This window comes from Ctenopharyngodon idella, chromosome 13 (assembly GCF_019924925.1).
Source record: "Ctenopharyngodon idella isolate HZGC_01 chromosome 13, HZGC01, whole genome shotgun sequence".
Taxonomy (NCBI): domain Eukaryota; kingdom Metazoa; phylum Chordata; class Actinopteri; order Cypriniformes; family Xenocyprididae; genus Ctenopharyngodon; species Ctenopharyngodon idella.
Window position 1 is genome coordinate 6,844,983 of NC_067232.1, and position 13,739 is coordinate 6,858,721.

Below are 13,739 nucleotides of genomic sequence, written 5' to 3' on the forward strand. Positions count from 1 at the left end.
TGTTGTAAATAACACTTGCATTTAGTTTTTTTTCAACAACACGCATTGTTACAAAACTGTTCGTTTGAACTTTCTATTTGCCAAAAACTATCACAAAAATATTAAGCAGCACAACTGATGACTATAAACATTTATAATAACTATAAACGTTTCATGAGCATCAAATCATCATATTAGAATGATTTCTGAAGGATCATGTGACACTGAAGACTGGAGTAATAGCTGCTGAATATTCAGCTATTACTGTCCAAAATATTACTGTGTTTTCACTGTATATTACTGCACTGTAGTATTACTATATTTTTGATCAAATAAATTCACCCTTGGTGAACATATTATGAACTTATTTCAAAAATATTTTTTATATGTATACCGAACTTATAAGTATATACAGTAAAATTTATTTGTTTTAGTGTTAGTGTTTTAGCTTTAAATTAGATTTTGAATCTCAGATTTTTTTAGACCCCACTGTGTCTTTTAGATTGGGCCAGTATGTTTTTGGGAAGCACTCTTATTACTGTGCCAGTGCTGTACAACAGTTTGAGTATTGCCACCAAACTCAAAAAGTAAAAGTATAAAGGTGAAGGTAAATATAAGAAGAAAGAAAAAAAAAACAAAAACAAAAAAAAAACATTTCCAACTTAATATATTTAATAACCTTTGAGCAATCTCACAGTTTTACTCGATGCTATCTGTTCTGCTGAAGCTCTGCTCTAGCCTGTGCTGAGGACGGTGTGTTCCAAGGGCAGACAGACGCATAACGCTCAGGGGCGAGTGTAGGGTGTGAGGCCAAAGCGCTTCGTCATAGCCTTCTAAACACCCAGATACTGACGGCGCTGGGAACGAACCCCCAGAACTGTCAGGATGCCTTAACACTGAAATCTGGTAATGAGACACGAGAGAATGAGGTAATGAGAAAGAGAGAGAGAGAGGGGAAGAAAGATAGAACAATAAAGAAGCAGTTTAACCCAGTTTAACCTCCTGAAGAGTCTCCTTCAACATCCCCTCAAAGCCCTCAGCACTAAAAGAAACAAATCAAATTAAGCTCAGACTGTTCATAGATACACTCTTCCTACAGTGAATCCACCCTGCCCTATGCCAGTCTGATTTTGAAGATCTGACGATCTGATTTTGAATTCTAAACTATTTGCTGTCTTTAGTGCAGTGGTTTAGAGAAAGATTTTGACTGGTCACCAATTTTTACATTTATCATCATTTTAATCATCTATTTGCCTTCACTACTTCATTCATTGTAAATGGTCCTGATGTGAAACAGTTTGTGGTGTGCATTTTTAAAAGTTCAAGTATTCCATGTAGACTCTTGTTACGTCATAGTACTTATCCTTGTAAATGTGTTGTGTCCTTGTGCCCGTTGTGTCTCTTTGTTTTGATTCGTAAAGCTTTGAAGCTTTACGAATCTTTTGTTTCGAATCAGTGGTTCGGAGCATGTATCAAACTGACAAAGTCACGTGATTTTAGTAAACGAGGCTTCGTTACGTCAAAAGTGTTTCGAAATTTCAATGGTTCACCACTGGGGGGCAGTTTGGTACACGCTCCGAACCACTGATTCAAAACAAAAGATTCGTAAAGCTTCGAAGCTTCATGAAGCAGTGTTTTGAAATCTCCCATCACTAGATCTTGTTGAATAAAGCCGTTATTTTGTTTTGTTTTTTTGGGCACAAAAAGTAGTCTTTAGTAGCTTTCTGGGCATCTGAAAGTGTCAATTAACTTGCTGGCAATGCAGGCCTCACTGAGCCATCAGATTTTAGGAAAAATATCTTAATTTGTGTTCCGAAGATGAACGAAGGTCTTACGGTGTGGAACGACATGAGGGCGAATAATTAATGACAGAATTTTCATTTTTGGGTGAACTAACCCTTTAACTTTTTTGCCTACTAGTCACATTTTTTATTTAAACCAAATATATAATATATAAGTAACAAACTACAACTACAACTGCATGCACTACCTAAAACTACAGTATATATTATTTAGTTTTAGATTATATTATTTAGATATTTAGAGCTCTGTTAGCAGCACGATTAATATTGCGATTATCAAATTGCAAAGGCTGCGATTTAATGTCCAGCACAAGAAACTTAGTTCATGTGCTTTCTAAACTGATCCCTGCATGGATCTTTTTTAGTACAAGCCCTCCCTATACTTTCACAAGCCCTCCCTGAAAGCTCACTCTTTGCTGTTACCACTTTGTCTGTTTTCACGCTATACTATTAGTTCACGGGAACAAAAGGAAACACTTGGTGCAGTCAGGGAAGTGTAGCGAGCGAGATATGTATGGGGCAAAGGGTAAAGAAAGAAGTGCACATAATAGGAAGATGGAAGGGGCTTTTTAGAGGCAGAGGTAAAAACGGGCTGACAGGCGGACAGCTAAAAGCCTTGGAAAACAACTTGCTGGAGTCTGAAGAGATGGACAGTGCAAAGGGAGAATGAGACAAATGGACAGTTGGGAGAGAGATGGCATGGTTGGAGGCATAGAGTTTAATGGAGAGAAAACAAGACTAACAGTAGATATTAGGAGCCTTTGTTTGATGCACAGATTGACGCACCTATTTTATGTATTATACCACGGAGCTGTTGAATGCTTGATTCTGACTGATTGATGAACATTCTAAGGTGTGCATTTTTTTTTTTTTTATTAAAAGCTCAGATAAGTGGTTCTAGGCAGGTCTTGACTGCATTACAGTTTCATATCAGTTCGCCAAATGATTTCAGTTATTTCAAAGGTCCTTACTACCTGCAACAGCAAGACATTGACCAAGCAAATAAATATAACAAAAAATAGGATAAAAATGACAAACTATTTCCATGTTTTCTTCATGAAATTGCATTTCATTATGGAAAGCACACTCTCTTTCTTCCGCTCTCTCTCCCATAAAACGCACATATACAGACACACAGACAGAAACATTCACACATAGAGACTTGTCTGCTCTGCAATTTTATCAATAAAATAGTTTCGCATCAGCAAAACTACATGACATTTTTCAGTACCCAGGAAGTAATGGCGCTGTTTTTCAAGCAGATAAACTTACAGCTTCGATATTAGTAGTGACACTGCTGCCGAACATTGTTGAGAGATGCAGAGACTAAGCTATTTTACACACGCTCAAGCAATCTATCAATCTCTCTCTGCATATCAAGCCTCTGTTATTAGCTCTAAAACGAAATTTTGTTATTAGCAACGGAGGCTTGGGATGGGATGGGTAAGAAATGAGGGTCTTTGTGGGTCTAATAGATTACGTTTACAAAATGTAATGTTCAAAAAACTAATTTTTCTTATAATTTACATTGTTGCAGCACCTGTTTTCACGCTCTGTCTGAACACTCTGTTTTAGTTTCGGTTTCTTTAAAACCCGCCTTCCAAAAAAACGAAGTCTGTGCTGATTGGTCAGCTAGCCCTGTTGTGATTGGTCTACCGCTTAGAGCATGTGTCAGAAATGTAACAGCCCTTACCATAACTGGTGAGTATCAGCTCCAGAGGCTTCCTGAGGCACTGTAAACACTACTGTAACTACGCTTACTGTGAAATCAGTTTAGCTGTATCAGTTCGAGCACAAGTTCGATAATGACAGTCAAGAATAACAAGATGATCAACACAAACCACCTTCGCAAGCACGACTTGTGCAGGACATTTTCAGCCCTAACACAAAGTATACATAAATCAGTGAGTATGCCTCAGATTTTACTTTGCACAGAAGCAGAGAGAGTCAGACCAGAGCAGTAACTCACGCAGGCAGGCGTTGTCAGTGAAGAACTCTGTGAATCTGTCGCATTCCTCTTTGCTGTTGCCACTGCTGCTGCAGTCACAGAATGGAGACACGCTGATCTTGGGTGAACGCAGATAATTTGGGGTCATCACCGTACCTGGATAACAAAAGAAGACATGTTTCTACATTCGTTAGGAATATTGTATTTTAAAAATTAAAGTATCATTTTTTTATTTTTTTATTTTAAAGGACTGCATAAATATATGCTTGATGTGTGCCTTGTCATCTTAGATTAGTCGCTATTTTGTTCTCACTGAGCTTTTTTAAAAATAATAATTTTTTGGTGCAGTCTGCCTCATAAAAACTATACTGTGGGGATACGACACTGTTAGCCCACAAAGTGAAACAGTCTCCCACTGGTAGAACAACAACATGAGCTAATCACAGATTAATAGCTGCACTGCTGTATTCCCGTGTGTCCAGCTGCTGTTTCTGTGTAGTGCACACACGACATTGGGAAGACTTCCAGCACAAGCAAAACACAAAGAACTAGAGAACAAACATGTTTTTACAAAGGCTTTCTCTATACATATCTCAATGGATTGTATGGAGAGAACTAGCAGTCACCCAGTATTAGTTAATAAGACACTATTCCCCGGTTTCACAGACAAGGCTTAAGCTAGTCCCAGACTAAACTGCATGTTTGAGCTGTTTTAACTGAAAGCAACTTGACAAATCTTACAATATGTCAGTGCCATTGTTTTGTCTCAAGATGCACACCAGTAATGTTTTTTTTTTCAGGGTACATTTATAAAAGCTACTTAAATACCCTAACTGAACAAAGGCCTAATCCTGGCTTAGTCTAAGTCCTGTCTTTGAAACCGTGCCTATATATATATACACACACATATATATATATATATATATATATATATATACAAACCCGATTCCAAAAAAGTTGGGACACTGTACAAATTGTGAATAAAAAAGGAATGCAATAATTTAATTTACAAATCTCATAAACTTATACTTTATTCACAATAGAATATAGATAACATATCAAATGTTGAAAGTGAGACATTTTGAAATGTCATGCCAAATATTGGCTCATTTTGGATTTCATGAGAGCTACACATTCCAAAAAAGTTGGGACAGGTAGCAATAAGAGGCCGGAAAAGTTAAATGTACATATAAGGAACAGCTGGAGGACCAATTTGCAACTTAATAGGTCAACTGGCAACATGATTGGGTATAAAAAGAGCCTCTCAGAGTGGCAGTGTCTCTCAGAAGTCAAGATGGGCAGAGGATCACCAATTCCCCCAATGCTGTGGCGAAAAATGGTGGAGCAATATCAGAAAGGAGTTTCTCAGAGAAAAACTGCAATGTTATCATCATCTACAGTGCATAATATCATCCAAAGATTCAGAGAATCTGGAACAATCTCTGTGTGTAAGGGTCAAGGCCGGAAAACCATACTGGATGCCCGTGATCTTCGGGCCCTTAGACGGCACTGCATCACATACAGGAATGCTACTGTAATGGAAATCACAACATGGGCTCAGGAATACTTCCAGAAAACATTGTCGGTGAACACAATCCACCGTGCCATTCGCTGTTGCCGGCTAAAACTCTATAGGTCAAAAAAGAAGCCATATCTAAGCATGATCCAGAAGCACAGGCGTTTTCTCTGGGCCAAGGCTCATTTAAAATGGACTGTGGCAAAGTGGAAAACTGTTCTGTGGTCAGACGAATCAAAATTTGAAGTTCTTTTTGGAAAACTGGGACGCCATGTCATCCGGACAACCCAAGTTGTTATCAGCGCTCAGTTCAGAAGCCTGCATCTCTGATGGTATGGAGTTGCATGAGTGCGTGTGGCATGGGCAGCTTACACATCTGGAAAGGCACCATCAATGCTGAAAGGTATATCCAAGTTCTAGAACAACATATGCTCCCATCCAGATGTCGTCTCTTTCAGGGAAGACCTTGCATTTTCCAACATGACAATGCCAGACCACATACTGCATCAATTACAACATCATGGCTGCGTAGAAGGAGGATCCGGGTACTGAAATGGCCAGCCTGCAGTCCAGATCTTTCACCCATAGAAAACATTTGGCGCATCATAAAGAGGAAGATGCGACAAAGAAGACCTAAGACAGTTGAGCAACTAGAAGCCTGTATTAGACAAGAATGCGACAACATTCCTATTCCTAAACTTGAGCAACTTTACTCCTCAGTCCCCAGACGTTTGCAGACTGTTATAAAAAGAAGAGGGGATGCCACACAGTGGTAAACATGGCCTTGTTCTAACTTTTTTGAGATGTGTTGATGCCATGAAATTTAAAATCAACTTATTTTTCCCTTAAAATGATACATTTACTCAGTTTAAACATTTGATATGTCATCAATTCTGAATAAAATATTGAAATTTGAAACTTCCACATCATTGCATTCCTTTTTTATTCACAATTTGTACAGTGTCCCAACTTTTTTGGAATCGGGTTTGTATATATACATATATATATATACATACATATATATATATATATATATATATATATATTTACACCACGAATAATTTTTAATAAATTAACAATAAAATTATTAATAAATTAACTTCACTACTGAATCGCTACATTATACCACAGAGCAAGGAGGTAGTAATGTGTCGCTGTTTTTGAAGTAATTAAATCAAATATCAATCGCGGCTTTAACTTTTCAATACGGGCAAAAGACCATGGTATAAGCAGGATAATCCATGTCTAGCTGTGCATAAATGACTTGAATGTACTCCGCAGGCTCCGCTTCATGTTCTGCATTAAAATCGTTTAATGCACAACTAGCCATGGATTATCCCTTAAAAACACACATTCAAATAAATTAAGCTATATATTATATATATTTGCAATTTAATTCAAATTTATTTATTCATGGTTCACAGCACGAAAGATACATTCATAAATGCAACGATTCTCAGATGTTTTGTATGAACTTGTTTATCCAAGTTACAAGACAGACTCACCAATGAGACCAGAGTATGACAGCAAGCAGTCAGCGTAGTTCTCCTTCAGACAACCAGAGAGAGAGCGGGGCTCAGGCTGACAGTTAGTGAAGAAATCAGCCAGACGAGACCTAAAACACCACATACACACTTTATATTGCATAGTTATCACCTTATATCACCTTGTACCTTGTACAATGAGTACTAACAACATCACTTTATAATTAAATACTGTTCATTATAAATGAAATAAAACATATGTTGCCAAATCTGTGTTTGTAAAGCTAACGGCACACACAGTTCTTGGCTGTTAAATGTGCTGGAAGACTCTCAGCAGCAGTCTGTCATAGTGTTAAGGACGGAGAAGGAATGTGTAAATGAATGTGCTGTGCTGTGTCTCCTAAGACATGTGGCGTTGGACTAGTGTGGGATATTTGCACAACTACAACGAAGCTCTTGGTACAGCTAGGGGCTACACCTAGCTTTAAAACGATCATGGGTACAAGAACAGGATGGATATAAAGAGAAAGACAAATAATGAGGAAAAAAGTGACCAGAATGGAGAATGTGAACTGTACAGACCCGGAGCGCAAGTGCAAATATATTCCATTTATTTGTATAAGTGTCTGAGTGTGCCCCCAGAATGCCGAGCGGCGGCACTTCTGATTGAGCAGGGTCATTAGCTGTCGCTCTCTCTGTGCCTAAAGACGTTTACTTGGCAAAACTACATCCACGTTGTGCTAATGAATCCTTAACAAGCCACTTAGAGGACTCTGGGGTTGCCTCCTTCCTGCACAAACCAGATTTAGGGCTGCAGTTTTTATTGCTAGACTTCAATAATCACCTCGATTGTCCTCGCGATGTGCTCTCCTGCTTTACCTTAATAAACGCTTTATTTCCCAATAGATGCAGCTTACCTGCTCATGGCCATGTCTGTCCCTAGTGGTGAACATGTGTTATTACAAATGGCATGTTGTGATCTTGCCTCTCAGATTCAGTGAGGCATTTCTTAGCACCTCTAAATAGCTCAGTTTGCACTGCCAATGTGTTAATGCACACAAGATAAGTGTTGCCATGAAGTGTGGATGTATGGACATACTTTACAATTACATATGTAGTGAAATGCCTCTTTTTTGTAGTTTTATAATGTAATAATATAAAATAATTAAAAAAAAAAAGATTATACAATTTTATAACAATTTATGTAAAAAGTAGACTTAATATTACATATACAGTTGTGGTCAGAATTATTGGCCCTCTTGGTAAATATGAGCAAAGCAGGCTGTGAAAATAAATCTGCATTGTTTATCCTTTTGATCTTTCATCCAAAAATTGACAAAAATCTAACTTTTCATTGAAGTAAAGTGTTAATGATTTATTCATTTATTACAACTTCATTACCTTAACAAATATTAAGAAAATGCTCAAGAGGATAACATTTTAAGTTGAGTTCAGACCTGCAGATGTAGTTGGTCTTGCATGATGCTTGCAGTGTCAGGCAGTTAGGCCTCTCCTTGTCCTCATATGAACAGGCTGGCACGATGGTCTGGCGTCTGCGCTCAGAACAGGCCGACTGATCCCCTAAAGGACACGAGCAGAAGAGCATACCGTAGCTGTGCTTGGGTGGCACCTTGTCGAAGAACTGCCGCAGGGCCTTGTGGCACTTCCGTTTGTTGCAGACTTCAGCCGTTGAGACTCGGCTTGTGCAGGGGCTTATGTAAGCCGAACGGTATTTCTTGCAGGTGTCATTTAGGTTGCAGGCTTTTGCTGCATTCAAGCAGTTGTTCTCCTTTGCTAGCGCGGGCTCACCTGCGAAGACAGAGAATACACAATTTAACAAAAATGAACTGCTGAATTGTGTTCCTGTTGACTGTAGTGTACAGTATTTAATAGTAAAACTTGGTTAAAGTCGGCATGAAATGGAAGTTGCAATAATCTTTCCTTCACTATTGTGTCATATGAGTGAAACAGCTTCTCCAACAAGAAAAAAAAAATTAGGACAGGATTTTTGTCAATTGGGAATTGATTGGATCGTTGTGGTTTGTTATTGCTGTGATCTCATGTGAGTGACAGGTTGTCCCGCCCTTGTACCGGTAAACATGTCATCAGAGAAGAGAAGAGATGTTGCTGCACGAGGGAGAGGAAGTTATTTTGATTAAAGATTTTGAGGGCAAAGTATAAAAAAAAAAATAAAAAAAATAGGGATGCACCGAAATGAAAATTCTGGGCCAAAACCGAAACTTGAAACCGAAAATGCTTTTTAAAAATTATTTATTTATTATTTTAAATTAGCTTTTTACAAATAATTGTATTAATATTATACTTTTTAATGAAATTAAATAATTTAATGATACTAAATTTAAAAAATACAAGCCAATAAAGTAAAATAACCACATTTATTTCACAATATATTAAAGGGTTAGTTCACCCAAAAATGAAAATTATGTCATTTATTACTCACCCTCATGTCGTTCGATTTCAAAACACTAATTCGAAGCTTTATGAATCTTTTGTTTCGGATCATGTAAACGAAGCCTCGTGTACTAAAAATCATGTGACTTTGGCGCTCTGAACCACTGATTCGAAACAAAAGATTTGTAAAGCTTCAAAGCAGTGTTTTGGAATCGGCCATCACTAGATATTGTTGAAAAGTCGTTCTTTTTTTTTTTTGGTGCACAAAAAGTATTTTCGTCGCTTTATAATATTAAGGTACTTACATGAGCTGTTTTAAATATGTCTTTAGTACCTTACTGGATCTTGAGAGGTTCAGTGACATTGCTGGCAATAGAGACCTCACTGAGCCATCGGATTTCATCAAAAATATCTTAATTTGTGTTCTGAAGATGAACGAAGGTCTTACGGGTGTAGAACGTCATGAGGATGAGTAATAAATGACATTATTTTCATTTTTGGGTGAACTAACCCTTTAATATTAAATATAAAAATTATTCTTTATTCAGTTCAGAATCAGATTTAAAATATTTATTTTTTGACCAGTTATCCAAATAATGTATAGTCCTACAAAGCTATTATTGTCAGAGCAGGTGAGCAGAGCCTAGCAGGGAGAGGATCAGCAGTGTTGCCAAGTGCGCGGTTTTCCTGCGGAATTGGGCTACTTTAACATTGTTGCCGCGGGTTGTTTTTCATGTCCGCAAGATGAAGCAACTCCAAAATAACATGATATTTAGCCCCTGAAATGCGAATTTGACCAGGAGAACCCCACCAAAGATACAGATTTTACCCTCCAGAATGTATTTTTACTGGGAGACCCCCCGAAACACGATCGGGCTAGTTTTGAGTAGCAATTGGGCGGGTTTTGTTGTGAAAATCTGGCAACCCTGTGAAGGAGTGAACATTTCACCAGTGTTGCCCAGCACAGCTAAACCACACCATGTTACAGCACACGTTACGGGGCGGCATATATTTTCAGCTCATATCTTTGGATCAAAAACTGAAAATGCCATATTCAGCCGATAATTTTCTGCACAGATAAATCATTTAGAATAAACACGGCAATATTCCAAAAACAACAACAAAAAAAAAAATGTCAATTACGATTCCATGGTGACTTTTAAGGTGATGTAATGCCATGCTGTACTATTTGAGCTACAGGAATGCTAATTAGAATCCAATCAGAACCAATAGCCGCTTCCAGACACTCTCTATCCGTCAATCATTTTGCACGATTTTGGAGGCGGGATTTTGCAGAGAGGGTGTGTGGATGAATTGAGCAAAATCAGCAGCTAAATTTGCTTACAGCACCTTTAAATCTGTAAAAATAAATGAATATTTTTACAAAAATATGTAAACTTTTAAAAGTAAAAAAGTAGATACCGTAAGAGAAATAAAAGAGAGAAAGAAAAAAGCAGAACAAACAGACAGAGAAAAACAAAGAGTCTGATGCTATCCACAGCTCTAAAATCCTTGGTCCACACACACACACAAAAATCTTTCATTTGAATACCCCACAGCACTGACAGGCATGTGAATTAATCATCCCTATTTCTGCAGGTCTGCCAAAACACAGAGGCTGTTTATAAGGAACCTGTTTTTTGTTTTAGGCTGTTTTTTATGTTAAATGAAACAGTGCTCGTCCCTTTGGATCCCTGCAGCCTAAACAAACAGTCATCTTGGCCGAACAGGGGAGTCATCAAAGCGGCCGGCATGGCTCTACTCTCGCCTGTCAGCTGTGGCTAATTGCTGGCTTTCTAACACATTCCACCATTAACTAACATTTCTGGAGTCTCGCTGAGCTACAGCAGCAGTTTGGTTTATAATGAGAGCCAATTAAAAACAAGAGATGGGTTGTATTAGAGCGAGGGCGGAGCGTACTTGTGCAGTGCATGTGTTTTTGTATGTGCGTGTATATGTAAGGACAGTGCTAATAAGATGGTTGTCTTTATGGGAGCCCAAGAGGAGACTGTATCCTCAGAGCCACTAGCAGCAGGAGGTGATGTCATTTGGTCATGTAAGTCATGTTGGATCAGATCAAGGCTAAAAACAGGTGTATGAAGTGGCTTAAGCTGTTTTTCCACTATCTCCAACATTAGCATACAACTGTTGCATTTAGCCCCCTAGTGGCAGTCGAACAGAAGTTTTAAAAATTGGTCGTGAAGCAGCTGTTACCCTTCGCTTTGGTAAAATGAATGCATAATGAATGTATGAATATATCCACAAAAATAAATTTGTCTGAAAGAAAAGCACGGTAGGTTTTTTGGGGCTAATCAAAGTGAATTATTATGTAAAAATTATAAAATAATTATTTCTGAAATATTCATAACACCCATTTTACAGGAATAATAATTAGTAATTCTCACCTCACACTTGATTAGAATGCATCACATTGGGTCACACGTGAAGCTCAAAAATTCCCAAAATTCCACATACGCAGGAGCTCCATGAATCTCCTGTATTACTCTCCATTAGAAATTAATGACTTCCAGTCTGTATTTGTTGGACATAGTGAAAAAGAGGGTTCAAAGTCAACAATCTGTAATCAAAACTGACCCTATTTACTTTCGTAATGTATTGTGCACAATGTAAAGCAAAATGTAATAATCTTTTATCAAAACGTATCCAAACTTCTGCCTCTGAAATCCCTTTTACCATTTTTAACCTCTCCCCTCCAACTACCTGACTTTTTGTGGTATAAAGCTTTTTATGATCCAGTCAAATCAGAAATTACATAAGTAAAATGGATTAGTAACTGTGTTTGTGGTGCACTTCTATAATGATGCACAATAATAAGTAGAAAACTTATTATTATTATTAGAAAATCAGTACTCAGTGATGACTGTATCTCTAACAAGTAAATGTCAGTCTGTGCTGAAGTCAAGAGCATATTATACAATATCATTCCAACGACTGAGGTCAGCAAGACTTCATTAAAAAACAACTTTTATTCAGCAAGGATGCATTAAAGACATGTATAATGTTAATTAAAGACATGTATAATGTTAATTAAAGACATTTATAATGTTAGATTTCTATTTTTTTTAAATGCTGTTCTTTTGAACTTTCTATTCATCAAAGAATCCTGAAAAAACTGTATCAAGGTTTCAACAAAAATATTAAGCAGCAAAACTGTTTTCAACATTATTGATAATAAGAAATGTTATTTAAGCACCAAATCAGCATATTAGAATGATTTCTTAAGGATCATGTGACACTGAAGACTGGAATAATAATGCTAAAAAATCAGCTTTACCATCACATAAATGAATTACATTTTAAAATATATTAAAATATATTTGTTTTAAATTGTAAAAATGTTTCACAATATTATTGTTTTACAGTATTTTTATCAAATAATTGCAGCCTTGGTGAGACATTTTTTTTTCAAAAACACTAAAAGAACAAATCTTTTTTAAAACATGGTAGTGTATCTTTCAGACTGTGTGAGATGCACTATGACCCCTTGACCTTCCATGGAACAATGTAAAAAAACACCACTCCACCCCATCTGTTAGCAGTCTGGACTGTAATTCAACACACACACACACACACACACACAGAAGCATGTACACACATTTAAAGTCCATCTGCCCAGACAACATCTGCCCATTCAAGCCCTTCAGCACAGAAAAGTCTCTGTCTCTCACTGTTTCGCTCTCTGAGAGTGGGTACTTATCTGTGTGTGGAAGAAAAAGTGGAATGCAATCTCGCCTATTCATGAACAGTGTGATATTCTCAGTCAGAGCGTCAGACATGCACACACACTTTCAAGCAGACACTCAACACATACCCCCCACCTTGCATTATGATCACTGTATATTAAATGTTAAGCAACGTTAGCCATTATAGACATTTATTCAAATCAACTGAATCAATAGGCAGCATCAATCTGTACAAGAAAAGCTTGACATGTACTGACAACTATACTTTATATAACCGTATTTCTCTTCATTAGGATGTTTATATAGCAACTGTTCGAGTGTCAAGTAAGCTTCATTAATATGTTTCTCTTTTCAAAATATAATAATTTTAAAATGTAACATTAACATGACGGTAATTAAACGCAGCCGTTGTAAAAATATAAAGCAAAACATAAAGGGCCCTATTTTAACGATCTAAATACATGGTCTAAAGCGCACAGCGCAGGTGCACATAGGGCGTGTCCGAATCCACTTTTGATAGTTTAACGACGGAGAAAAACTGTCGGCGCACTCAGCGCATGATCTAAAAGGGTTGTCCCCATTCTCTTAATGAGTAATGGGAGTGTTTTGGGTGTAACATGCAATAAACCAACCAGAGTCTCATCTCCCATTCCCTTTAAAAGCTAGTTGCGTTTGCGCCATGGCGTATTCGCTATTTACAAGGTGGAATTTGCTAGCAGAAAAACTGAAAGCTTCTATAGTGAGGAAACGGAGTGAGGAAGTAGACCATCTATGGGAAAAGGCAGATTCCACCAAAGCATTTTTATCTTTATGCACACAATAATATTATTTTGCATTGTAATCCTTTTTATTTTTAATATTTTTAATATGTTCGTGCGCTGCTGCGCATCCCTG

General features: G+C 37.4%; 1 protein-coding gene across 3 annotated transcripts in view; it reads right to left on the bottom strand.

Moving 5' to 3' along the window:
* Window positions 1–13,739, bottom strand: part of gfra1a (gdnf family receptor alpha 1a) — a 79,469-nt gene that overhangs the window by 7,867 nt on the left and 57,863 nt on the right. For all 3 annotated transcript variants that reach the window (XM_051917775.1, XM_051917776.1, XM_051917777.1), the window contains 3 exons: window positions 8,187–8,538; window positions 6,751–6,860; window positions 3,751–3,885 (listed from right to left, as the gene is read on the bottom strand). In XM_051917775.1, the coding sequence (XP_051773735.1) occupies window positions 3,751–3,885; window positions 6,751–6,860; window positions 8,187–8,538 (597 nt within the window). The remainder of the gene's footprint in view (window positions 1–3,750; window positions 3,886–6,750; window positions 6,861–8,186; window positions 8,539–13,739) is intronic.